The 25,056-nt window shown below is 51.3% G+C and overlaps 2 protein-coding genes across 2 annotated transcripts in view; both read left to right on the forward strand.

Moving 5' to 3' along the window:
* The window catches only part of SSH1 (slingshot protein phosphatase 1), a 56,616-nt gene that overhangs the window by 25,418 nt on the left and 6,142 nt on the right, over positions 1-25,056 (forward strand). The window contains exons 3-14 of the mRNA XM_055550722.1: positions 690-793; positions 5,336-5,400; positions 5,876-5,997; positions 8,020-8,088; positions 9,664-9,729; positions 11,207-11,401; positions 12,750-12,843; positions 13,858-13,986; positions 17,011-17,057; positions 18,864-19,010; positions 20,560-20,760; positions 23,076-23,619. Coding sequence (XP_055406697.1) covers positions 690-793; positions 5,336-5,400; positions 5,876-5,997; positions 8,020-8,088; positions 9,664-9,729; positions 11,207-11,401; positions 12,750-12,843; positions 13,858-13,986; positions 17,011-17,057; positions 18,864-19,010; positions 20,560-20,760; positions 23,076-23,619 — 1,783 coding nt within the window. The remainder of the gene's footprint in view (positions 1-689; positions 794-5,335; positions 5,401-5,875; positions 5,998-8,019; positions 8,089-9,663; positions 9,730-11,206; positions 11,402-12,749; positions 12,844-13,857; positions 13,987-17,010; positions 17,058-18,863; positions 19,011-20,559; positions 20,761-23,075; positions 23,620-25,056) is intronic.
* Positions 1-25,056, forward strand: part of CORO1C (coronin 1C) — a 141,277-nt gene that overhangs the window by 5,364 nt on the left and 110,857 nt on the right. The window lies entirely within an intron of this gene.

A 25,056-nucleotide genomic window follows, 5' to 3' on the forward strand; every position in this document is an offset into this window, starting at 1 on the left:
TTTCTGCATAAGCTAAAGATTTTCTTGGTAGCCAAGTCATGAAAGTGAAATTTTTTATTGTAATTCTTAAAATCATATGTTAAATATGGATATTATTGCCTGTTAAAATAACAAAGACCAAAGATTCCCTCTGCTGAGAAGTTCATTGGGTTAACTTGAGCTTTTCTATGGGAATAGTGGGCACAGCCACCTGTTTTTCTTAAGATGCAAACAGATAGTGAAAGTGTGATTTCATCTTCCTTATGCTCTATAAACCGAAGACACCAGGAAGCAGTGAGGTTGTTAAAAGTTCAGAGTGCTGGGGGCAGAGATCAACAGCAAAAGTCTGAAAAATTCACAAAAGGAACCATCCTCTGCTCATCAGAGAGTCGGTCTCTGTTTCTAGAAGACATCGTATTACAGTGGGGTCCCTTCACAGTGTCCTGCAGGAAGGGGCTCTGAGTGCTGGAGGAGCCCATGGAGACCCTCGGTGTTGTAGCCCAAGTATCCTGCTTTGTCCCGTAAACTCTCCAGCAGCAGGCTTGTGGCAGAGCTTTGGGGGGAGTACTGTGTGAGATTACCATAGGAGATATTTCATCCCGTTGGCGTTTTACATGCCACTCTCCAGCTTTTCCTCTGCAGCTCGTCTTTGCCCATTTTCCTCTGTGAATTCCAGCCTAACTGTGCTCTGTTTTTTTCCCTCTCCCCAGCTTAAGTGAGAGCTTTTTCATGGTGAAAGGAGCAGCCCTCTTCCTGCAGCAGGGAAGCAGCCCTCAAGGCCAGCGGAGTCCTCAGCACCCCCACAAGCATGCAGGTGATGGCTTTAAACTGACGCTCTTCCCCAGGGAGTTCTCTTCTATGCGACTGAGCAGCCCTCCAACGCTGGTGTTCAGCACTGGGCTGCTTTCCAAGGCCAGGGAAATAGCGCAGCACAGGTTGGTAATGACAGGCGCAGATCAGAGGCTCTTTTCTTGAGGCCATGTGTGTTTTCCTGACGGCACTGGGAGCCAGCACCCTTTGACCATGCGTGTGTATATAAGGTCAGCAGCTTTCTGTTTGGATGTAAAGTTTCCCTACTCAGTCTATCAGTTAACTGCAGATTTTAAGTTACGGTATCCTGGGCTGCTCCTGGTGGCTCAGACAATAAAGAAGTTGCCTGCCTTGGAGAAGACCCAGGTTTGATCCCTGGTTCAGGAACATCCCCTGGAGAAGGGAATGGCTGCCCACTCTAGTATTCTTGCCTGGAGAATGCCATGGACGGAGGAGCCTGGTGGGCTGTAGTTCATGGGGTTGCAAAGACTCGGACACGACTAAGCAGCTAACACTTTGACTTTCTTCACATGCCTTTTTAACAAATGCGCCAGAGCACCTTATAGCCAGATGTTGTCCCCTTGAAAAGTACTGCCTTGGGGTACGAGATGCCTAGTCTGTCATTGCTCTGAGCGTTTGAAAAGCTCTCATTTGGGGAATTTTTTTTACAAACCTTGGGCACGTACTGGGTTGGGAAGTCTTTATTCTTTAATGGTGGGTGGTTTTTTGGAAGTAAACAGAAATTATAAAATGGCATCAAACCAAGTATTCACTGAGGCACAAAAGCAAGGAAATAAGAAATATGTACAAATTTCCATAGGAGCAGCGGTCTGGTGGTTAAGACTTCACCTTCCAATGCAGAGGGTGCGGGTTCAGTCCCTGGTTGGGGAACTGAGATCCCATGTGCCTTGTGACCAAAAAACCAAAACAGAGAAACAGGAGCAATACTGTAACCAGTTCAATAAAGACTTTAAAAATGGTCTACATTTAAAAAAAAAAACCTTCAAAAAAAAGAAAAATGCCCACGAAGTGAAAGTCAGGGAAGCCTGACACGCTGCAGTCCATGGGGTTGCAGGGTCGGACTGAGTGACTGAACAGCAGCAACAAGGTAATAAGACTGGTTTTCTTAGGTGACTTGACCCTGAACCTGAAGGCATTTGGGAGTAAAGGATTAGGGAGGCATTTGCGTCCAAGTGGACCTTTGTAGCCAGTGGGGAGCCTCTCCAGGCACTTCTTGGATGGGCAGCTCACATCTGAATAGGCGCTGGAAAGACCTCGCCTCTCAGAACAACAGCGAATCAAAGGCGCTGGCAGTTGGGGCCGGTTCTGTTGTGACTTCGGTCATCTTGCTTGTCTAACGTCAAGTCAGTCAAGCCTCATCTGGAAGCTGAGTCTCTAGGCTAGAATTTCCTGTCTTAGATTTTATAGCAAACCCCAAGGCTCAGTCAATATTGTCACATGCTGATATTTACAATCAAGATTCAGGTCTGTCGTAAGCTAAGTAAACAATCCTTCTGCACAGGGCGGCAGTGTGTTTTGTGGAAAGAATATTTATTCTGGAGCCAGACAGACCTGGCTTCTGACCAAGCATACAGAACTTTCAGAGTCAGTTTCTGAGCTTTGGTCTCCTAATCTTTACAATGGACATCAAATATCGGTAACTCAGATGACGAGAAATGTAAAATTTATGCACGTTAACAGGCCTACCTTCTCCTTGGTGCTCTGCCTGCTTAGCTGTAATCACTGCTACAGTGACTGCTGGTACAATGAAACTACAAACGGAACTTTTGCTCCTTAATCTGCTAGCAGTTCTGCCCTGTAAGGAGTGTAAACTGTTGTTCGTGGCTTAACCATAATGCATGAGCAAAGCCAATGCTCAGTTTTGTTCCCTGAGTATTAAATGTCTCCTTCCTCAAATTCAGCGAATATTTGCATACTGTGCGCAATCTTGGGGAAGTGACTACAAAACCGTCTTGTAAAATCCCTCATTCCACCTGGTTGGTGCATCTCTGGAAGGTAACACAAGGATGGGAAGGGAGCCTGATGTGTTGGCTTTTCTGCCCTGGGGTCTGGGGGAGCCAATGAGCTCAAAAAAGCAGGGCTTGTCCACTGGCCACACATGCTCAGTACGTGACTGTGGGTCAGGCACACGCTGGACTTCACGGCAAGTCCCCAGACGACCCACAGGCCCCTAAGCAAACCTCAGCCAAGCTGAGCACTTTACTCTACGTCGAGTAAGTCTGCTCATGTTAGCCAGTCCAGTCGGGCCGAGACTCTTCCTTTCCAGGGCCCACCTATACTTCAGGCTCACATTCTCTGCTTTTTTTTTTTTTTGCAAGTGCTTACTAAACACTTTAACATACAGAGACTGTGTGAGGCTGCCAGGCCTGGGGTTGGGATTTCTCTCTGTCAGCAATTCCACGTCTCAGCAGACAGTCCCACTGAAAGGCCTCTGCTGCTGCTGCTGCTAAGTTACTTCAGTCGTGTCCAACTCTATTCGACCCCATAGACGGCAGCCCACGAGGCTCCACCATCCCTGGGATTCTCCAGGCAAGAACACTGGAGCGGGTTGCCATTTCCTTCTCCAATGCATGGAAGTGAAAGTGAAGTCGCTCAGTTGTGTCCAACTTATAGTGACCCCATGGACTGCAGCCCACCAGGCTCCTCCATCCATGGGATTTTCCAGGCAAGGGTACTGGTGTGGGGTGCCGTTGCCTTTTCCAGAAAGGCCTCTATCTGTGTGGAAAGCTTCGTTTTCCCTGAGCCACTCATCAGACAAGGGACTGGTGTCCGCCTTCATCCGTGTGCTTCTGTGACTCAGAGTAGGGGGTGGGGGCGCCCAGGCGAGTTGGGAACCAGCCATGGTGGTTGTGTGCCATCCTGACGTTGGTGACATGACAAGTGAGCGTGCTCCTGGGTAGAGAAAAGGAACGAGGATCGTCCCTCCAAGTCGTTTCTCATGGGACGTGGTGCCGGTGTAGGGTGTTGTGCTCTGTGGGATCCTGGAGGAGAGAAGACAAGAGGGCAGGTTTCCAACAAACTCGACTCCTCTGAGCCTGGAAGTGCCATTTGCACATCATTCGTCAACCTTCTGTAAGATTAAAAAGATGCTTTTTGCCAAAGGAACATGCCGAGGGCTTCCCTGGCAGTCCAGTGGTTGAGACTCTGCACTTCCACAGCAGGATGCAAGGGGTCTAATCTCTGGTCAGGGAACTAAGATCCCACACACCGCATGGCCATAAAAAGGAACATTTCTTGAACTAAATAAAAAATGAAAATGCAGCATACCAACTTAAAAAAATTATATGGGAAAATCAAGTTAAAAAAAAGGAACATGTCCAGTGGATTAATCCCTCTAGGTTCTAATCATGATCTGTAGGGTCATTTTTTTTCTTAAGATAATTGTTTCTTAGGAGTGTTGCACAACTGAAATGATTATGGATTTTCTGTGAATTACTCCTTGCACTTTTCTTCCACATCAGCATCTTTACAGTTGAACCATTTCTTCAGAACGATCCCCACACAGACATGTTTGAAATATACATAAGCTAGGAAAAAAAGCGGCATTGGAAACACCCTCACTACTTTCTGGTTACAAAGCTCAGTTATGGGGTCCCCTGTGCCTGGGACACGCAGCCCTTCTGTGGGTTGGATCCTGTGTGGCTGTGGAGGCTCACCACCTCCAAGAAACTCTCTTCCCCTCCCTGCAGCCCAGAGGCACCCCCCAGGGACCCTGCGGCCACTTAGTGATGTTCGGAGGCTGACCTTGGATTCCTGTCTCTTTTCAATCACCTGGGGGAAACAAACAGAAAAAGAATATATGATTTTTAGCAGGAAAAAAAAAAATGCCATTGCTGTTTACTCAAATTATATCTCTGGGTACCCAGCACATACCTTCTCTCTGTGCAGTGACTTAAAATATTTTCCCTCCTGGTTATAGAAGTCATGTCTTTCACCCTCTTTTAAGGAAAGTGGTATGTGCGTGTTAGTCACTCAGTCATGTCCAGCTCTTTGAGACCCCATGGACTTTAGTACCATCAGACTCCTCTGTCCATGGAATTCTCCAGGCAAGAATATTGGAATGCATTCTCTTCTCCCAGGGATCTTCCTGACCCAGGGATCAAACCCACGTCTCCTGCACTGAAGGCAGATTTTTTAAACGGCAAATAACCCCAAGTCCTTTTTCTTTCAGACCAACCCTCAGCAAATCCGTCTTCAGCTGTGTCTATAGTTTCTGCTGCCCCCACCCCTGCAAAGTCACATTTGCTTGAATTTAATAATATTTCTTCTCTAGGCTTGTCTGTATTTTTCAGATTTTGTATATAATAATAATAATACTAATAAACCCCATATTGCAATTAGTTCAGAAAACAAAAGCAACTTTAAAAAACCTGGCAGTGAACTCTCTCTCTCACCCATACTCACTGCAGCATTCAGGACTAAGGGAAGTCCATGTCTTCCAGACCCTCAAAACCAGCCTCTCCTGGGTGTCTGCCTAGAACGTAGGTGGGTGACCTATTTTAAACTTTCTCCATTTGTCCAACAGGGGACCTGCCTCAACATCTTCAAGTCATGATCAACCTTCTGCGTTGTGAAGATAGAATCAAGCTGGTAAGAAGAGATGAGAGTGGCAAGTTTTCATTTTTAATGGTGACATTTGGTAGGCACTTACTGATGATCAGGGAGTTGGAAGGGAGGTTGGGGAATGAGGGGGTGGAGGGGGTTGGCTCTCTTACATTATAGCAAATTCTCCCAAGCTGTTCACTAAGGCCAAATCCCCATCTGCTCCTCTGTCCCCTAGAAGGTGCAGGAAAGGGTGGATAAGGTTTCTGGGTCAGTCTGTGCTGAGCTGAAATCATCTTTCTCTGGGTTTTATTTGTTCACCCGTATTTAACGAAGTTTGAGGGTCTCCTCTGAGCCAGGCGCTGTCCCTCATGCTGGGGATATAAACCAGATGTAAGACTTTGATCTTAATTCCAAAACTCTCAGGGGAAAGATAAAAACTAAAGTCTCCGGTCTTGGGCTGGTGGAGGAAGGGGCGGCTGCCTGGAAAGGCAGGCCAGCGAGAGTATGTCCACCCATGTAGGCCGTGCGCTTGGAGAGTGCCTGGGCGGAGCGGGTCCGCTACATGGTGGTGGTGGATAGCAGCGGGCGCCAGGACACGGAGGAGAGTATCCTGCTGGGAGTCGACTTTTCCAGTAAGGAGAGGTGAGTCTGCTCTGCACGGTGGCTCCCCTCTGCGGCACGGCCAGGAGTTGCTGCTGGAAAAAGGTTTCCAGGGTCTCACACCCATGGTGGGGACAGTAGATGACAAGGTGGTCAGGCCCTGGGGACCGTGGAGCCCCTCATTTTAGCTCTCGTGTGCTGTGCTGAGCTTAGGGTCTACACTCTGCTTAGAGATTTAACCCTGGGTCCCAGGGGTGCCCTAGAAGAGGGCACCTTAACCGGGAGGGCTTCCTGGAGGAGGTGCCAGCTGTGGTGAATACCCCAGGGCAAGCAGGAGCCAGACCAGGTAAAGCAGGAAGGCGCCTTCCAGGCTGACCATCCCGTATGGAAGTACGTGATCGATGCGCATTATATCAAGGGCCTGATTCAGTATTACTATCCCCTGGATTCCCAAGTACTTGTTGATGGGTCCTGGGTCAGAGGCTTGAAGAGAGGTTGGGAATTTCCCAGTAACTGGAGGCCAAGTTTCTAATAGTTATATCATAGATATTATGTGTGTTAAATGGAGGTGAACGACTCTCCTTACATATCAGAGAAGTTAATGCGAGTGAGATCATTGCAGAGCCTGAATTTGTTAAAACTGGATTAGAGTAGACTCTCTTTATTCCTCATTAACCTGCTCTTCATTAAGCAAGCCATGCGTTTGCATTCTCCTGAGTATGAGGCAATAGGCGCAGCCCGGCACACAGGGCAGCAACAGTATCCACGGTTCTCGGCCTCAAGGAGCCTGTAAGCTCAGCGGGGAGAGAGCCGTAACCAGAAGTCAGGGTGATGTACCCAGTGATGGAGAAGTGTGGGATGGTCACGGGAACCCAGGAGAGGCACGGGCCTGGCAGGCAGCCTGCCAGAGGCCTTCAGGAGCAGGCGATGGCTAAGCCCAGTCTTAGAGGACGAATGGGCTTGTCAGGTGAGTCTGGGGTTGGGGCAGGTCAGAGGGTGCGTTGGAAGAGCATTTCAGGCAGAATTGATAGCAGAAATCACGAGCCGCAGAGGTAGTGGTTGCGTGGAGACCGTGCTGTCTTGTCTTGTTCTTGCGAGGGGGCTGCCATTAGTCCCACCCTTGCGACCAAGACTCCATTGCTTGTTACAAGTAAATGAAGTAAAAGGAAGGCAGATACAGAAGCGGAGGGTTGAGAAGATCCCCCATGGCTGCTGATACTCAGAGGACCGAGTGGGTTTCGTGAACCTGAGGACTGCCTGTGGCATGGTTTTGTGTGCATAGCCGTAGTCCCTTGGGGGCTATCAGCCCATAACAGAGAGATGTCTGTGTAGGGTCCCTGGAGGTGGTCTGAGCTGGCCCTGGAAGTGACGGCTGTTTCTCACAAGCCGACTCTTTTTCAAATTCCTGAAGCATATTCATAGTGATCCGAGGAGACCCTCTGATAAAGCCTTTTCTTTCCATCTGTGTTTCTCAGCAGTGCCAGGCTCTGAAGTGGTCAGGTATCGTATCGCTGTTAGGATATGCAAAAAAAAAACCACCACACAGATTAATCTCGATTTTAAAACACCAACTGCACAGCAGCTACAGAAACAGAGGTCCAGAAGTGAACTCCAGTCCTGCTGTTGGCCCTTTGCCCACCCCTGCCACCCCAGGACAGGAGACTGAGGGTAGCTGCCACAATTTGCCTGTGTCCCCTAGACTGTGTGGCCTCGTGCCAGGCGTGTGCCTGCCGTTGCCGGCTTCCCCACTGCTGCGCTGTAGGCGTGTGGTCTGCTGGTTGCTCCTGGCCCCTGAGAGCTGCAGCTGAGACCTAGCATTTGTGGAGTTATGGTCCCCCGTGACTGTCTCTAAGCTGGGGTTTCTGGCCATCCTAGGCCCGCGTCTTCTCGAATTCAGTGGTGGGCTGTCCCTGCAGACAGATACACCCCTAGGCAGTGGGACCCGGGGCAGGTGGTGGTTCCCCCCCCATGAGCTGGACCAGCTGGGTGGAGACACAGCAAGGGAAGGCCTCGTGCAGGAGGGTGGACCCTAACTCCAGACGTCTCCTCTTCCCTCCTGTGTAGTAAAAGCTGTACCATCGGGATGGTTCTCCGACTGTGGAGCGACACAAAAATCCACCTCGATGGAGATGGGTAAGGAGACCTCTTTAAAAAGGCTTCTTTCACCTTAGACTTTGAAACACAAGTCAGTTTGGACATCGTTGGGTAATCATTAACACAATCTCTGCGTGTGACATGTTTATCATGTCAGGAGAAGTAATATTGCCCTCCTGTGAGGCTCACAAGGCAGGGTCCATTTGGGACGTGATACAAGGGAGCTTGGGCTTTCCTGATGGCTCAGTGGTAAAGAATCCACCTGCCAGTGCAGGGCACATGGGTTAGATCCCTGGGTCAGGAAGATCCCCTGGAGGAGGAAACGGCAACCCACCCCAGTATTCTTGCCTGGGAAATCCCATGGACAGAGGAACCTGGCAGGCTACAGTCCATTTGGTCGAAAAGAGTCAGGCACAACTCGGCACTCACACACCTCTAATGAGAAGGGAGTCTGGGTCACGAGGTTCCAACAGAAACAGTCTGCTTTCGGGGAGATCTTCTGCTGTATGAAGTTCAAGAATAGCATTAAACAGACGTTCCTTCATTTGCCTTGAGTTGTTAACGTGCGCCGTGTGCCCTCGCGGCGACTGGTCCCTGCAAGTGCACGGGTGACATGGTGCGGCTGGAGTTCCAGGTCTCTGAGGGCTGAGGGGAGATGCACAACCAGTGGGTGCAGTGTGTTTCAGGTGCCCCTAGGGGGCGCTGAAGAGGCGGAATCATCCCAGCGGGCCCGGGCAGGTAGACCAGGGCCAGAGGGCGGTCCAGATCCTAGAGTGGCAGCGAGGTGGGGGGGACCTCAGGTACGGCCACTAGTGGGAAGAAGCAGGGGAGGAAATGATCTCCACCTGAGATTCCAGCAAGAAAAGTTATGTGGCTGTGTAGATAAAACTGGGAGGGAAAAATGAAAATGAGATTTACTGAAGACATGGGCTTACGATTACTTTTCTAATTTTTAAAAATTTTTATTTGTTTACTTTTTAAAAAATTTTTGGCACTGCCGTGCAGCTTACAAGATCTTAGTTCCTCAACCAGGGATCGAACCTGTGCCTCCTGTAATGAAAGCAAGGAGTCTTAGCCATTGAACCTCCAGGGAATTACCATATATATTTCCCTTTTAAACTTTTATCTTTCATTAATGTGTTTCTTACGCAACTCTAAAAAACATTGATGGGGACTTCCCTGATGGTCCAGTGGCTGTGACTCCAAGCTCCCAATGCAGAGAGCCCCTGGTTTGATCCCTAGTCAGAGAACAAGATCCCACATGCCTGCAACTAAGACCCTAATGAAAAAAAAACACCTAGATAGTGAGTGTGGGGCCAGAAGTGGGGGAGCAGGGTGGGCAAGTGAAGCGAGAGTGTCCAGTGCTGGGGTTGCCCTTTGCTGGGTTTTCAGTTTTTGGCTGACTTTGCATTGCTGGGTTAAAAGCCAGTCTTCTGGATCTGAGAACCTATCTCTCTCTCTCTTTTTTTCTGCGTTTGCCCTTGTCTCTGTGGTCTATGGTCCCTCATCAGACAGTATGAGACAGACTTGTCCTCAGGGTGTCCCCCAGCACCTGGCAGTGATGTGGTTGGGGCTCCGCCTTCTCACCACGCCGTCTTTGTTTTTCATTCTCAGTGGATTCAGCGTCAGCACCGCCGGGAGGATGCATGTCTTCAAGCCTGTGTCCGTCCAGGCCATGTGGTAAGTGTGGTTTCAGGGGCTTTTAACTCCTCACAAATATTTTCCTAGCTGACAGCACGAATTAAAAAACCCCATCTCCTTAGAAGCACATTTAGGTATGTTTATTTTATGTGTGTGGCAAAGTACATGTAACATAAAATTTACCATTTTAAGCTTTTTTTTTTTTTTTGGCCACTCTGTGCAGTCAGTATGTGGGATCTCAGTTCCCCAACCGGGGTGTTGAACCCACACCCTTTGCACTGGGAGCTCGGAGTCTTAACCACTGGACCGCCAGGGAAGTCCCTTAAGCATTTTTAAAGGTTGCAGTTCAGTGACATTAAGTACATTTAGTGTTGTCCACCATCATCACTGTCCATTTCCAGAACTTTTTCATCACTTGAAACAGAAGCTCTGAGTTTATTAAACGTTAATTCCCCATTGCCCCCTCTCTCAGAGCCTGGTAGCCTCTATTTTTCGCTCTCTCTATGACTTTGCCTGTTCTGGGTCCCTCATGGAAGTGGGATCATACAGCATCCGTCCTTTTGTGTCTGGCTTCTTGCACCTAGCACGATGCTTTCAGGGTTCATCCATGTTGCAGTACTTCATTCCTTTTTAAGGCTAAACAGTAAGTTTATTATATGGATATACTGCTTTTGTTTATCTGTTCGTCTCTTAATGGACATTTGGGTTACTTCTCCTTTTGGCGGCTATGAATAGAGCTGCTGTGACCTGTGGCGGACAAGTTATCTGCTGGATCCCTGATTTCAGTTCTTTGGGGAAGGTACCTGGGAGTGGAATCTCTAGATCATGTGGTAATTCTGTGTCCAGTCTTTTAAGGGACGCCCTCGACACACTGTCTTACACTGTAGCCTTTCATTCTCTGATAATTTTTCCATCCAAGGCCTCGTTCGTCCACCCTTCATTGATACCTGATTCACCCCATTCACTGAGAAATACTCAGCAGATATTTTTGTAAAAAGAAGTAGGAAAAGGATAAGTAAATTGGCTGCTATCATATGCATCTGCAGTTTCATTTCTTCCACCCCACTCTGCCTTCGCAAATCTCTTCTGCAGTTCTCATATTAAAATTAGTTTCTAGAACTCATTTCCCTAGGAAATCTGAGCATCAAAGCTATTCTGACATTGATGAGAGGGAGCTGAAAATTGACTGAGGACACAACCAGGCCTCTGTGCCGCGTGTTGAGGAAACTTTCCTTCCAACTGCTCTGCTAAACTGGGGTCCCTACCTTCAAGGTAACCGCAGCCTCAGCAGTGAATCCATCCTTGGGAGCCCAGCCGCGGATGGAACGTGACCTGGGAGGCTGCCCGACTGGGCGAGTTAGGAAGCTTTGTAGTTCCCTCCTGGGGGCTGATGGCAGGTGCTGTTTCGGCCCTCAGGGTCGCCGCCCCGTGTCCTGGAGGCCCGCAGAGGTGCCTGGCGGCCGTGCGGCCCCTCGGGTCTCCTGTCCCTGACCCTCTCCCCCTCCCCTGGCCCCAGGTCTGCCCTGCAGGTCCTGCACAAGGCCTGCGAGGTGGCGCGGCGGCACAACTACTTCCCAGGGGGCGTGGCGCTGCTCTGGGCCTCCTACTATGAGAGCTGCATCGGCTCCGAGCAGAGCTGCATCAACGAGTGGAACGCCATGCAGGACCTCGAGTCCACGCGGCCCGACTCCCCCGCCCTGTTCGCAGACAAGTGAGTACCCGACCCCCGGACCCTGGCCTGCATAGCATCCCAGCCCCGTCATGTCCCAGAACCAGCCCCACAGGCAGGGGTTCCTGACCTGCAGCCCCCGGGGGTTGTCTTTGGCTGGGGGAGGATCTGTGATTTCCACTTCCTCCTTTATAGACGAATTCAGGTGTGAATGCATTTCTGGGGAGCGGCTCCATAACTGTTCGTCAGGCTCCCTGTGCCAGTGCTCCAGCCTCTTCCCCAGGGCCACAGACGGGGTTTACAAAGCCTCTTCCTCTGCTTGTAAGAGTGAATAAGTTTATAAGATGAATGTAACGTCTGGTTCCTCGGGTCCTGAAACACGACTGCGTGCAAGCAGGCCCGGGTCACCTCTCAGAGGCCACAGAGGTGCCCCCGCGCGCCCTGAGGCCACACTCGGTCAGCTCCAGTCCCAGGAGGAGGGAGGGCAGAGGTGCCCCCGCGCGTCCCGAGGCCACACTCGGTCAGCTCCAGTCCCAGAAGGAGGGAGGGCAGAGGTGCCCCCGCGCGCCCCGAGGCCACACTCGGTCAGCTCCAGTCCCAGGAGGAGGGAGGGCAGAGGTGCCCCCGTGTGCCCCGAGGCCACACTCGGTCAGCTCCAGTCCCAGAAGGAGGGAGGGCAGAGGTGCCCCCGCGTGCCCCGAGGCCACACTCGGTCAGCTCCAGTCCCAGGAGGAGGGAGGGCAGAGGTGCCCCCGTGTGCCCCGAGGCCACACTCGGTCAGCTCCAGTCCCGGGAGGAGGGAGGCACTCGCCCCTTCTCTCCTGGTAAGATCCTCGTCCTGAGTGTCCTGTTCCTCAGGGACATCGCATGTAGGAGAGCTGTAGATGGAGGGGAGCCCTGCAAATGTGGGGAGGATCAGAAGCCATGTGTATGAGGCCTCCAAGAAATTACCAGAACATTGGCGAGAATATGTGCCTTCGAGTATAATGAAGGCGCGTCATGTGCGAGAAGGATTGTCCTGGTCAGTCCGTGTGGCCCCAGGATCAGGATGGCCTGTAGAAGATGCAGGGAGGCTCGCAGATGTTGGTTCCGTTTAAATGTGTAAGGAGCTAACAGGAGCCGTTTGCAGCTGGGCCACGGGCTGCCTGAGGGCCCTGGGAATTCCAGCCTCCAGCCCTGAGAGTCTGGGGCTCTGCAGACCCGCACGAGGAGTGAGGGTGCCTCACCACCACCATTTGCATCCTCAGGGGACGTCCCTTCCCCTCTCCCCTTCTCACTGAGAACGTGCCCGAGCTGTGCCCTGTGCCGCCCAGGCGCAGCTGGGGTTTCTGTGAACGCCGACCGCAGGCCTCTTCAGTTCTGCACGTCCCTAAACATGGCTTCTCCCCAGGCCGACCGAAGGGGAGAGGACGGAGCGTCTCATCAAAGCCAAACTCCGGAGCATCATGATGAGTCAAGACCTGGAGAATGTGACGTCCAAAGAAGTAAGAGTGCATCCCTGCTGGGCAGGCTGAGGTCGCGGGTGTCCCTGCTTCTGGTTGAGTAGAGCCGAGAGGTTGAAGCTGCCATTGTAAAAAAGTCACACGTGATCTGTTTACGAATTAGCACGTGTAAAAAAAACTCCTTCCAAAGCCAGATGAAACCACCCTTTAACATTTTTCTGGATCACTTGTTTTCTTCTTTCTGTTGCTTTTTGTCCACGGAATGCTGTGAATTAAGTAACAGCTGCATTCAGTAGCAGGTTGACGGTGTACAAAACAGTCTTCTTATGAAATAACACATAATGAAGCCCATCATGGTATCTTGCAAAGTGAGATGAAACTGATCTTATGTTTTCATGGTGATAGATTTGAGCATTGGAAAAGCATTAAGTGCTTTCAACTCAGTAGAAAAGATTCCAGGGAATCAGATTCCTTGTTTGAAATAATAAACATCCCCCAGTCAGAGTCACTTTGAGGCCGAGTAGCCTGTACCCACTCCAGTGTTCTTGCCTGGAGAATCCCAGGGATGGGGGAGCCTGGTGGGCTGGTGTCTACTGGGGTCACACAGGGTCGGACACAACTAAAGTGACTTAGCAGCAGCAGCAGCCTGTATTCCTGCCACCCACGCATGTGTTCACTATGTCTAAATGCATATGTGATGACTCTTGAAAAAAGCCCCCAAATACTTCTTTTGAAAACAGCCACAGTTGGGCTTCTCAGGATGCTCAGAGGTAACAAATCCGCCTGCCAATGCAGAAAACACGGGTTCGATGCCAGGGTCAGGAAGATCCTTTAGAGAAGGAAATGGCAACCCACTCTGTATTCTTGCCTGGGAAATCCCATGGACAGAGGAGCCTGAGGGGCTGCAGATCAGGGGGTTGCAAAGAGTCAGACACGACTGAGACTGAACAGCAGCAGCAGCATAGTTCATGTCGTGACTTTACTTCTTTGAAGGAACTGGTTTGTTGTGGGGTTTTTTTGTTTTTTTAAGCCCTCCTAATATTTGCTACTCTGCAGATTCGTAATGAATTAGAGAAACAGATGAACTGTAACCTGAAAGAATTCAAGGAATTCATAGACAACGAGATGCTCCTTATCTTGGGACAGATGGACAAGCCGTCTCTCATCTTCGACCATCTTTATCTCGTAAGAGGCACAGCGCCCGGCGGGGCCTGGCTCGGGGCAGGGGATGTAAATCAGACCGGGATTTGTTTAGAGTTTGCAGCAAGTCATGAGAGGGGGAGAAACTTGAGTTCCTGGAGCCTCCGTCCTGACTTTTACGGGAACTCCCCTCTTGACCCTTTTCTCTGGCCTGCAGCCTACTGGTTTGCTTACCGAGCCAGACGTTGGAGCTGAGGCTCCCAGCTGAGCTGCGGGGAGTTGTCTGAAGAGCTCTCTGGTGTCAGAGGCTGGCTGCCCTTTTCAGACACACACCACCTTCCCGCCTTCCTCGGTCACTACCAGAAAACCCCTCCAAATGGTCTGCAGGCTGGAAAAAAAAAGCCCAGTTACCGCAGGGAGCACACGTGCCTAACCCCAAAATTAGGCCTAGACGACCCGAGACGTGAGAAAAGGCAGAGGCGGCAGCATTGCCCCACCCTCCCCGCTGGTGCACACGTGGCCCGGCCCTGCTCCCAGAGCCCCTGGAGGGAGCAGACCCTGCTGACACGCCGGTGGGGTCTGCACATCCATCGCTCCCTCCGCCCCGTCTTTCGCTCCGATTTTCATAAAGCTGTCCATCTCCATAGAAGGCAACCGGCATGTTTTCAGAGTCAGGGGGACCGTAGAGGAAGGCACGTTCCTACAGCGAGGGGTCCGCAGGGCATGATGCAGACTGGAAACCACCCCCCCTCCCCCACCCCTGCCAACCGCAAGCAGGTTCTGGTTCCACAGCCTGAGCAGCTGGGTGCCTGGGAGCAACCCTTTTGGCCTCAGTTTTCCTTCATCCTATACCTCAGGGCAGAAGGGCCTCCCCAGGCGGCTCAGTGGTGATTCAGGAGACGAGGGTTTCATCCCTAGGTCGGGAAGATCCCCTGGAGGAGGAAATGGCAACCCACTCTGGTATTCTTGCCTGGGAAATCCTAAGAACAGAGGAGCCTGGCAGGCTACAGTCCATGGGGTCGCAGTCACAGAGTCACCCTGAGTGACTGAGCAGGCACCCACGTAGCTCAGTGGACCTTTACGAAGCTTCAGTTCGTGTGTGTTTAAAGCACCGAGTGTAGTGTCTGCAGGCGCTCGTAAGTGATACCCCTGGTCAGAGCAGAAGTCACTTCCTTGGGAAAGTTGAGAGAGCATATTGGCTGCTGAAGGCGTGACCGACTGTTTTCTGCCTGTAGGAAGTAACCAGTAGTTCCCCAAATGTGTATGTCGTGATATATACTTAACAGAGTATATATATGTTTAACGTGTTTTTATATATTGATCTATAACACCGATCTATAAATATTTAATGTAGTATGTATGTAAACTGGTTATAAGTGTGTGGATTTGAAGCCCGAATGTTGAAAGCAGCCCTGTCTCTACTCTTCTCCCTGCGGAGTGGATTATCTTCCCTGGTGGACAGACAGCCAGAGGTGCCTCAGCTGGCCTCTCCACTAGGTGGTGATCTCGGCAAGGGGATAGTCACAGCCCTAGTGGAGCTCGCGTTATTTTTTTCGGTGTGGCTCGGTGCTTTATGTCACTTTTTCCATGAGAGATACCAAAGGAATTTTTATATTTGAGCCTCTCCCTCCAGTATGAAAAATCCAGCTAGTTGCCCACACACTGGCAGCTCCGTTGGGGCCGTGGCCTCCAGAGGGGCCCCCCTCTCGGGAAGGGAAGTTTATAGGGAGACCACGAGGGTGCTGCTGCTCTTGTGACTGTGTCCATCGCATTCCCTAAGAGCGAAGTGCTGTTTTTATCTGGTTTTTTTTTTCTTTGCTTCCTTGGAAATGTTTGTAAAAAACATTTTTAAAATATGAAGTTACAACGTGTGTGACTTCCCTGACGGTCCAGGGAAGTCTGAGCTCCCAATGCAGGGACCTTGGGTTCAGTCCCAGGTTACGGAGCTAAGATCCTGTATGCTGCACAGAGTGGCTGGGAAGAAGAACACAAACATGATATAGAGGGTTAGGAAATATAAAGGGCTTCCCTGATGGCTCAGCAGTAAAGAGTCTAGCTGCAGTGCAGGGGCTGTGGGTTTGACCCCTGGCTTGGGAAGAGCCCCTGGAGCGGCAGTCCACTCCAGAATCCTTGGCGGGAAATCCCACGCACAGAGGAGCCCGTCAGGTACAGTTCAGGGGGTCGCAGAGAGTCGGACATGACTGCATGACTGCATCCCTACCAGGAAGTACACGTCTAAGGAAGAAAAAGCATTCTCAATTTCACTAATTTGGAGGCAGTCACTGTTAATACTCTGGAATGTTTGTTTTTCTGTCTTCTGTTTTTTGTTTTTTTTTTTTTTTTTTAATGCATTTATAACTTCTTGAAAAAGAAAGAAAAAGAAAAGGAAAGGAACCATACTAGTTGATTCTGTAGTTTTGATTCCTGCTTTAGAAAACCCTTTTTCACTATGCGGCCTTTCCCTGTGTCATTAAATACCCTGCAAAAGTAAGATTTATTTCAGTGGCTCCGTCACACGGACCCATCATCATTTGTGTTACTGATTTCTTCTTGTTGAACCTGGGGGTGGTTTCCACTGATCTGTTATTATAAATAACCATAAATATCCCTGCACGTATATTCCTGTGTGAATTCTGGGTGTTTTCTCGGGGTAGCCTTTTATAAGTGGAATTTCTAGGTCAGAGGGTGGGAACTTTTTTAACATTGCCAAATACTTCCCAGAAAAGGCAAACCCATTCCTTCCTGCAGTGAGTGGCATGTAGAAGTGCCCTCTCCCGCCTGGGAGGTCAGAGGTCACTGCTTCTGGTGCCCAGGACCCTGCCGGAGACCTAGGAAAAGGAGTGGTAAGGGGGAGGGAGCAGGGTTTCCTCGACCTGCCCTTCTCCCCGACGATGCCTCGAATTCTCAGGGCACCTGCCTTGATACTGGCCTCCTTCAGTGGGCTTCCTCTGAGGCCAGGGGCTGTCGAGATTCTGCACCACCATCAAGGCTGGTGCGCACCGCGCATCCCGCAGGCAGCCCTGAGCTGACGTGCAACACTCACAGGGGTCTGTGTGATCTGTCCCCCAGGGCTCTGAATGGAATGCATCCAACCTGGAGGAACTGCAGGGCTCAGGGTGAGTCTGCTCCCCTTGTCTTCCCTCGTCCTTCCAGGCAGCTTAGAAACCTTCAGCTCAGCCGTCCCGTCGAGGCCGAGCCCTGCTGCTGCCCACCTGCCCGCCTGGAATTGCCTACACCTGTTTCCAAAGCGGCCGCTGGCTTGCTTGATTGGCATAGCTAAACCAGATGTGCTTCGAAATGCCACCTCCTTGAATGATTCAGGGGCTTTAGGTGTTACTGGGGTTTGGAAATGTGGGTGTCAGGGAGTACGATTCTAAGCCACCCTCGAACTGTACAGGGCATCCTGGATGCTGGGAGGGCCACGAGCCGCCTCCCACTGCCCCACCGCCTGGCAGGGATGCTGAGCATCCCGGTACCTGTGAGCCAGTCAGCAGTGGTCCCCGGACCACTCCCGGTTCTATCTGAGGTGGTGCTTTTGAGCCTGACACCCGCAGTTAGATACTCAGCGTTGGCCAGAAACATATGCCTAAGTCTGAGAAACACTCGGCAGCAGGAATAAAAAAATGTATAAATCTAGACCATTAAGAACAAATGTCTGGACATCTTTTTAAAAAACAACACAGCCACAAAATCACCATCCTGTGTGTCTAACATGATGGCATTCTTGAATTACTGCATTTAAAAGTCAAGACTAAACAAATCTTAAAATATATCTTCAGAGCTACTGGTTAAGATGTGTTCTTTCAACAGAAAGGGATCTTGAAGTGGAGGGTGATCCTGTCTATGCTTTATCTTGCTGGGAATAAATAAATGATTTTAAAGGTTTTTCTCTTTTTTTTTCTAAAGCATTTATAAGTATTCTCTCATGAGATCTATTTGAGGTGTTTTCAAACTCCTGAAATTATTTTGGTCTTCCAGGAATGTGAGTATTAAGTAGAGAACTATAGACCCTGGGTTAACTGGGTTAGCAAACCCTCCAGACTATTTATTTATTTATAGCCTGTCTTGTTTGAAAAAGGATTTAAGGCAGTTCCCAAGGGCATAAATAATGGATGGATATATTCAGCTTAACTACTTAAAAGTGGAGACATTGGGGTTTTTTTTTAAGCCTCTGTATACTCATAATAGTTATGAATTTTGAAGCTTTAAGAGACTTAAAAAATCTATTTAATATATATGATGAATTTCTAGAATTAACATTGCTTGACAATGCTTTGAATGAAACTTTCTTTTTATAAGTTTTTTAATGCAGAAATTTGTTTTTATCATAAATATAATATATTCTCATCATACAGAGGGCATTTAAAAGATACCAGAATGGCAACCCACTCCAGTATTCTTGCCTGGAGAATCCCACAGACAGAGGAACCTGGCAGGCAGTTCAGGGGATTGCAGTGAATCGGAGATGACTAAACGACAGACTTTCACTTTCAAAACAAACAAACAAACAAACAAAAAAACCCACTATGAAACTCTGCCATGAAAATACAGATCTTTTATAAATGTGTATTTAATGTTCTCTCTGCACAGTTTTTTTTCCTTTTGTGTTATCTTTCTTTTTTTTAATTATCTCTTTTGAAGGATAATTGCTTTACAGAATTCTGTTGTTTTCTGTGAAAACTCAACATGAATCAGCGATAGGTATACATATATCCCCTCCCTTTTGAACCTCCCTCCCATCTCCCTCCCCATCCCACCCCTCTAGGTTGATACAGAGCCCCTGTTTGAGTTTCCTGAGCCAGACAGCAAATTCCCGTTGACTATCTAATTTTACATGCGCAGTTTTTTATTACTCTGTTTTTTGTCAATCCTCGTTCCGATTCTCCAAATATGTTCTTTATCTTTTTTTTTTCTCATTGCAGTGTTGACTATATTTTAAACGTCACTAGAGAAATAGATAATTTTTTCCCTGGCTTATTTGCGTACCATAACATCCGAGTCTATGATGAAGAGACCACAGACCTCCTCGCCCACTGGAACGAGGCGTACCATTTTATAAACAAAGCAAAGTAAGTGGGCGGAGAAGCCAGAGAAACCAGGCTGGGAAAGAAGCTGACTGGCAGCCACGGGGTGGGCAGACATTAATGGGGACCCCAGACACAGCCACCTCCTGGCTCGAGGAGCCAGCGGCGCATCACGATCCTCTGGTTGTAGAGCACAGGACCCCAGGCACCGGTAGGGCCAAGTCGTTCATCTTCTCCGGGGCCCCAAATGAGCACCTTCTCTCCCACCTGCCGTGCCATTTGACCCCCATTTCATCATCAGCTCTGGCTCCAGGCACGGCTTCTGTATCAAGCGCACACTCTCAGGCGCTCTGCCTGTGGGGAGTTGCTGAGCTGGAGGAGGGGAAGGGGGCATGCGGGCCAGACATGACTCAGAGGACCTTTGGGGCTGCTACCCCGGAGGAATCTGCCCAGACATCTACTTGAGCAAGTTCCTGGAGCCGTGGCCGCCTCCACCTGAGTTTGCTGGACTCCCGTTCACGTAGGATGGGGTCACCCATCCCCCAGTGCCATCAAGCCTGTCTCCAGCGTCAGCCTGTCTTGTCCTCACCTTACCCTCCCAAGGAACACCTCTGTCTCCCTGAAGTAGGACCAGCAGGAAACAACTCTTTTGAGATGCTATCAAGAGACACCCCCACCCCTTTTGCTTTGCACCCCTCCAGCTCAAAGCTCCGTGATGTGGGACCAAATCTTAGTTCCCCTGGGTTCCTGGGGCATAGACTTCAGCAGTCCAAAAAAAACAAACTGAGATCTGAGGACGAATTTCAAGCCTGGGGTAAAGGAAGTGAGCCTGTCTCTACCTGACAGGTGGGCTGCTTCTAATGTAAACAGGCAGGCTGGCGCCCTACCTCCTGTACAAATAAACCCTCACAGGTGCGGCCTCCCCAGCCTGTGCCCACTCCCGCCCCACCCCAGCCTGTTCCCCCTCACCTTTTTGGAGCAGCAGCAGCGAGAGCAACAGTGTTCCTGGCCTTGCCATGTCTGTTAAGTCTGCCTTGCCTGGACCCATACCGTCTCCTCAGAAAAAGCCTATCGGCCCATCTGTTTCTTTGGCTTCTTGCTCTGGTGGCTCCTTGACTTTCCTGTCTGCAAAGGCGCTCTTTCTCCCAGGGCCCTGGAGCTTTCTGTCCGCTGACCCCATTTTTCTGCCGTAACCCACTCCATGTCTCCATCTGCTCTGCAGATAACCCCTTTCGCTGCTGCCTGGTTGCTTCCTGCCCAAGGGGCTCTGGTCTCTCGTCCCATCCTAGCCAACCTGGGAAGACTCCTGCTTCTTCGCTGGAGATGGCCTAATTCAGGAGCTCTCTCCCTGCCAAACTTGGGCCCAGCCAGAGAGCTCCGTCTCAACTTCCCATTATGTGCTAATCGATTTGGCAGCCAAGTTATTTCCTTCTGAGGGTCTGTGGACACCTGCTACCTAACCCTCAGGACCGTGGAGGGTTTGGGCAATGAGATAACCTCGGGGTTTTTTGTTTTAAAAATACCTGTCTCATGGAGCCTGAGAGAATGCAGTTGCACCAGCTTGTGCCCTCTCCCCCTGCCCCCGCCACTGCAGGAGGAACCGCTCCAAGTGCCTAGTCCACTGCAAGATGGGTGTCAGCCGCTCGGCTTCCACGGTCATAGCCTACGCGATGAAGGAATTCGGCTGGACCCTGGAGAAAGCCTACAACTACGTGAAGCAGAAACGCAGCATCACGCGCCCCAACGCGGGCTTTATGAGGCAGCTGTCTGAGTATGAAGGCATCCTGGATGCCAGGTGGGTGACCATGAGCTGGGAAGAACCGACCGGTAAAGCCGAGCTCCAAGAGCCCTGCTGCCCAGCCGTGCTCCCGTCCGGCCCAGGGTTGGCTTCCACAGCCAGAAATCCTGCCTCAGGGTTGGAGGGGTGGAGGGGAGCCCGTCTGAGCAAAACAGCTATTGTTTGGGGTTTGATTAGTGGTTTCCAGGAGGGATCTGTGTTGATTGTGTTGGCACGCACAGAAAGCTATTCTGCGGCTGGAGGGAGCAGGGCACAGCTTCTGATCCAAGGCAGGACTCCCACGTGCGGCTCAGCCCGGGGCTGCCCTGTTTCCTAAGCATCTGTTCTGTGCCCAGCCCCGTGCCAGGTTTCAACGCAGGGCAGCTCCAGGGACCGCAGGGGCAGACCCAGGCCTGCCACCGCCAAGCTGGCAGCTCAGGCCTGTCTCATCCATCTGCCCTGGTCACAGTCTCCTCTCCTGAGTTAAGAATTGACCCCATTCCCCCTGCCCCTCCTCCTCTTCCCTGGTGGCTCAGCTTGTAAAGAACCTGCCTGCAATGCAGGAGACCCTAGTTCACTTCTTAGGTTAGGAAGAGCCCCTGGAGAAGGGATAGATTACCCACTCCAGTATTCTTGGGCTTCCCTGGTGGCTCAGATGGTAAAGAGTCCACCTGCAATGCGGGAGACCTGGGTTCAGAAGATCTCCTGAGGAAGGGAACGGCCACCCACTCCAGTATTCTTGCATGGAGAAGCCATATGGACAGAGGAGCCTGGCAGGCTACAGCCCATGGGATTGTAAAGAATCAGACATGGCTGAGCGATTTTCACTACCCCCTCATAGGGTTGTGAAATTTCCACGAGCACCATCCAGATGCTTTAATAGACCCATCTCGTGGTCAGTGATGACATAGCTGCTTTTTAATTCTCTAACCACCACCACCACCCACCTACCTACCTACCTACCTACCCCGCCATGAGAAAGGTCTGCAAAGGACAGAGGATCCCGCATTTACGGGGAGTCAGGAACTGACATTGGAGGTTGAGGTGTCCCATGTCACACAGCCAGAGGGCGGCCCAAGGAGGCGGAGCATTCCCCAGGCCTGTCGGCCTCTGGGGATCCCATGCAGGGTGATCCTGCCCCCACGGGGGGGTCCCCAGTGACCCCAGGTGGATCCATTCACTCTCCCTGTTCCTTTCTGCTCAGTCTGCTCAAAGCCTCCCTGACAGCTGTTTCTGCTCGGTGCCATGGGGAGGCCACAGGCTAAGTCCACCAGCTTCTTGGCCACATCTGAGGAAGCAACCAGGGGTCTGGAGAATAGCTCTGGACATCTCTGGACTCCTTCACTGTCAGCTGGAGAGCAGCTGGACAGATGTGCAGGCAGGGCTGAGGGGGAGCGGATGGACACATCAGCTCCTTTAGCCCTTCAGTCACTTGCTGCCATCAGCGGTCTGAAGCCCAGCCAGGGCTCTCCAGACCAGGTTCACAGCAGCACAGCGTTTTGACCTCGGATCCCAGCCCCACCTGAGGGCCTGCCCGGCCCGGCCCAGCCCACGCACGCAGAGCAGACGGCTGGAAACAGGAGCAAGCCCATAGTTTGCACAGCCTTTTACGTTCATATCTCTTAACCCTCGGCCCCATGACGGCAGTGAGTCTCTTAAGGCTCATGGAGGTGACTCATTGACCTTATTTCATTATGAGCCTCTTATTTTTTTTTAACCCTTTATGTTTAAAAATTGTTATATAAAAATAATGCTATAGTGCTATAAGACTTTTAAAAAAACTGACCTGTAATCTCTCTGACCTACACAAATATTTCCGATTTTCTGGCATCTTCCCAGTTTTATTCAGGTGCATCACGTGTTTATGTGGTCACATGAATGTGTGTAATTTTTTACCAACTCTCTGCTTTCATCTGCATTATTTCCCTACATAGGCAGTAGGAAAAGATACAGTTTCTTATTTGACTGATGGGGGAACAGAGACTGAGCATCAGGGGTGTGACCAGGTTCAACACAGTGAGTGAGCTGGGGCACTGGGGCCGTGATGGGATTTCAGGTCCAGACCCCCGTGTCTGCAGCATCCTCATCACGTGACAAAGCTGTTTACGTGACCATCCACGGATCGCTCCTGTGGGAGCCACGATGACTTGGGTCCCAGGGCCTTTGCCGTCACCCTTGAATGTCTTGGGGATAAATGATCCCAGAGAGGCTTCACTCAGGTGAGCCCCTGGCGTCCACCCAAGCCTTGGGCTGCTCCCCTGCCCCACCAGCCTCTTCCAAGGACCCTCTGGGCACTGGCCTCAGTTCATCTTCCTCCTCCCTCCTTCCCCCAGCAAACAGCGGCACAACAAGCTGTGGCGCCAGCAGACCGAGGACAGCTGCTTCCAGCAGCCTGTGGACGACCCCGCGGGGCCCGGGGACTTCCAGCCAGAGACCCTGGACAGCACCCAGGAAGCCCCGCCGCCCTGCTTGGACGCCACCGCCCCCCTGCCTGAGTTCCCAGGCAGCGGGGCCCTGGGGGGCGCTGCTCTGCCCTGCTGTTTCCGGCGACTCTCAGACCCCCTGCTGCGGGCCCCAGGCGACGAGACGGGCGGCCCCGTCCACCTGGAGGATCTGGAGAGGGACGCTCTGCTGGAGGAAGCTGCTCAGCTGGCAGAGGTGTCCCAGCCAGCCAGACCCCCCCCAGAAGGTCTGGGATTTTGCGAGAGGGAAGTGACGAAGAAACCAGAGCCTGAGCCGCAGGCGGAGGAGATGCAAAGGGAGGAGGCCCTGGGAGCCAGGAGGTGGGGGCAGCCGGCAGCCCAGCTCGATAACCTGCTCAACCGGGAAAACCTAAATAACAACAACAGCAAGAGGAGCTGCCCGGACGACCTCGAGGTAGGCGTGGGGGCTGGGGGGGCGTGCCTGCCACTTCCATTCCACCCGGGGGCAGCCCCCCCTCATGTAGCCCCTGAGTGGATTTCCAAGAGGTTCTGCAGGCCCTTGTGGAGGGTAGACAGTGGGAGGACCAGAGGCCCCAAGGAATGTCTGTACACTGCTCCCTTGACCCTGCCGCCCCGTTGCTGTGTTAGGCAAGGCTTCTAAATTTTCTTTTCTTACGTAAAATGTAAGACATATAAATTGTTACCCAGCTTTGATCTTTACCAGTGTGTGGCTGTTTCATCTCACCCCCGTACACATTCCCACACCCCGGACTGTTGTTCAGTTGCTCAGTGGTGTCTGACTCTTTGCGACCCCATGGACTGCGGCACGCCAGGCTGCCCTGTCCATCACCATCTCCTGGAGGTTATTCAGACTCGTGTCCACTGAGTCGATGATGCCATCCAGCCCCATCTCATCCCCTGTCGCCCCCTCCTCCTCCTGCCTTCAATCTTTCCCAGCCTCAGAGTTGTTTCCAGTGAGTCGGCTCTTCACATCAGGTGGAAACAAATCAAATCCCCAGTCTGTCGTTCCCATCACAAGTGCTTCCATGTGTATCAGGACCACAGTACCACTGCCACCTTGGGAAAATTGATAGCAATCCCGCAGCACCATCTTACATAGTCTTACAGACCCCGTTGGTGTATGAAACCCGCCTCCGGCTGGTTCCCTCGTTGAGGCTGCAGGCACCCGCGTTCGGGTCTGTATTAGAGTCATTCCCAAGCCGTCTTTGCTCTTCGCCACCTCTCTGCGAAGAGCACAGTCGGGTGATGGTTTCTCGGAGCCACGCTCTGTTGTGCCAGACGTGCAGGGTCGTCACCAGGCTGCAGACTCCAGGCCCTTTCTGAAATGGAGACCCAGTTACTTGCCAGAAACGTTATTTCACTAATTCGCACGATGCTCTGAGGGCTTCCCTGGTGGCTCAGTGGTAAAGAATCCACCTGCCAGTGCAGGAGACACGGGTTCGATCACTGGTTCGGGAAGATCCCCTGGAGAAGGAAATGGCAACCCACTCCAGTATGCCTGCCTCGTGGACAGGGAAATCTCATGGACAGAGGAGCCTGGTGGGGTCACAAAGAGTCAAGACACGACTGGGTGACACAGCAACAACAACGATCCTCTGAGGGCAAAGTCACCCTGGTTTCCAGGCGAAATCGGGGCACTGGAAAGGGTCATTTGGTGCAGGTGGCAGAGGCAGGGGTTGAGAAGGTTTCGAGAAGGGAGGCCCTTGGAGGTCCCACTCCTGGCTGTGTAGCCAAAGGATTTGTCCAGGATCATGGGTTCATAGCTTCCAGGAAGCTGAGTGTCTCTAACTCGTCTCCGAACCTGCATCAGTCACAGTCGAGCAGGTTCCGGTTCTGAGAGCACTCTGTCCCAACACCAGCTGAAGGGAGA

This window comes from Bubalus kerabau, chromosome 16, assembly GCF_029407905.1.
Source record: "Bubalus kerabau isolate K-KA32 ecotype Philippines breed swamp buffalo chromosome 16, PCC_UOA_SB_1v2, whole genome shotgun sequence".
NCBI classification, from domain to species: domain Eukaryota; kingdom Metazoa; phylum Chordata; class Mammalia; order Artiodactyla; family Bovidae; genus Bubalus; species Bubalus kerabau.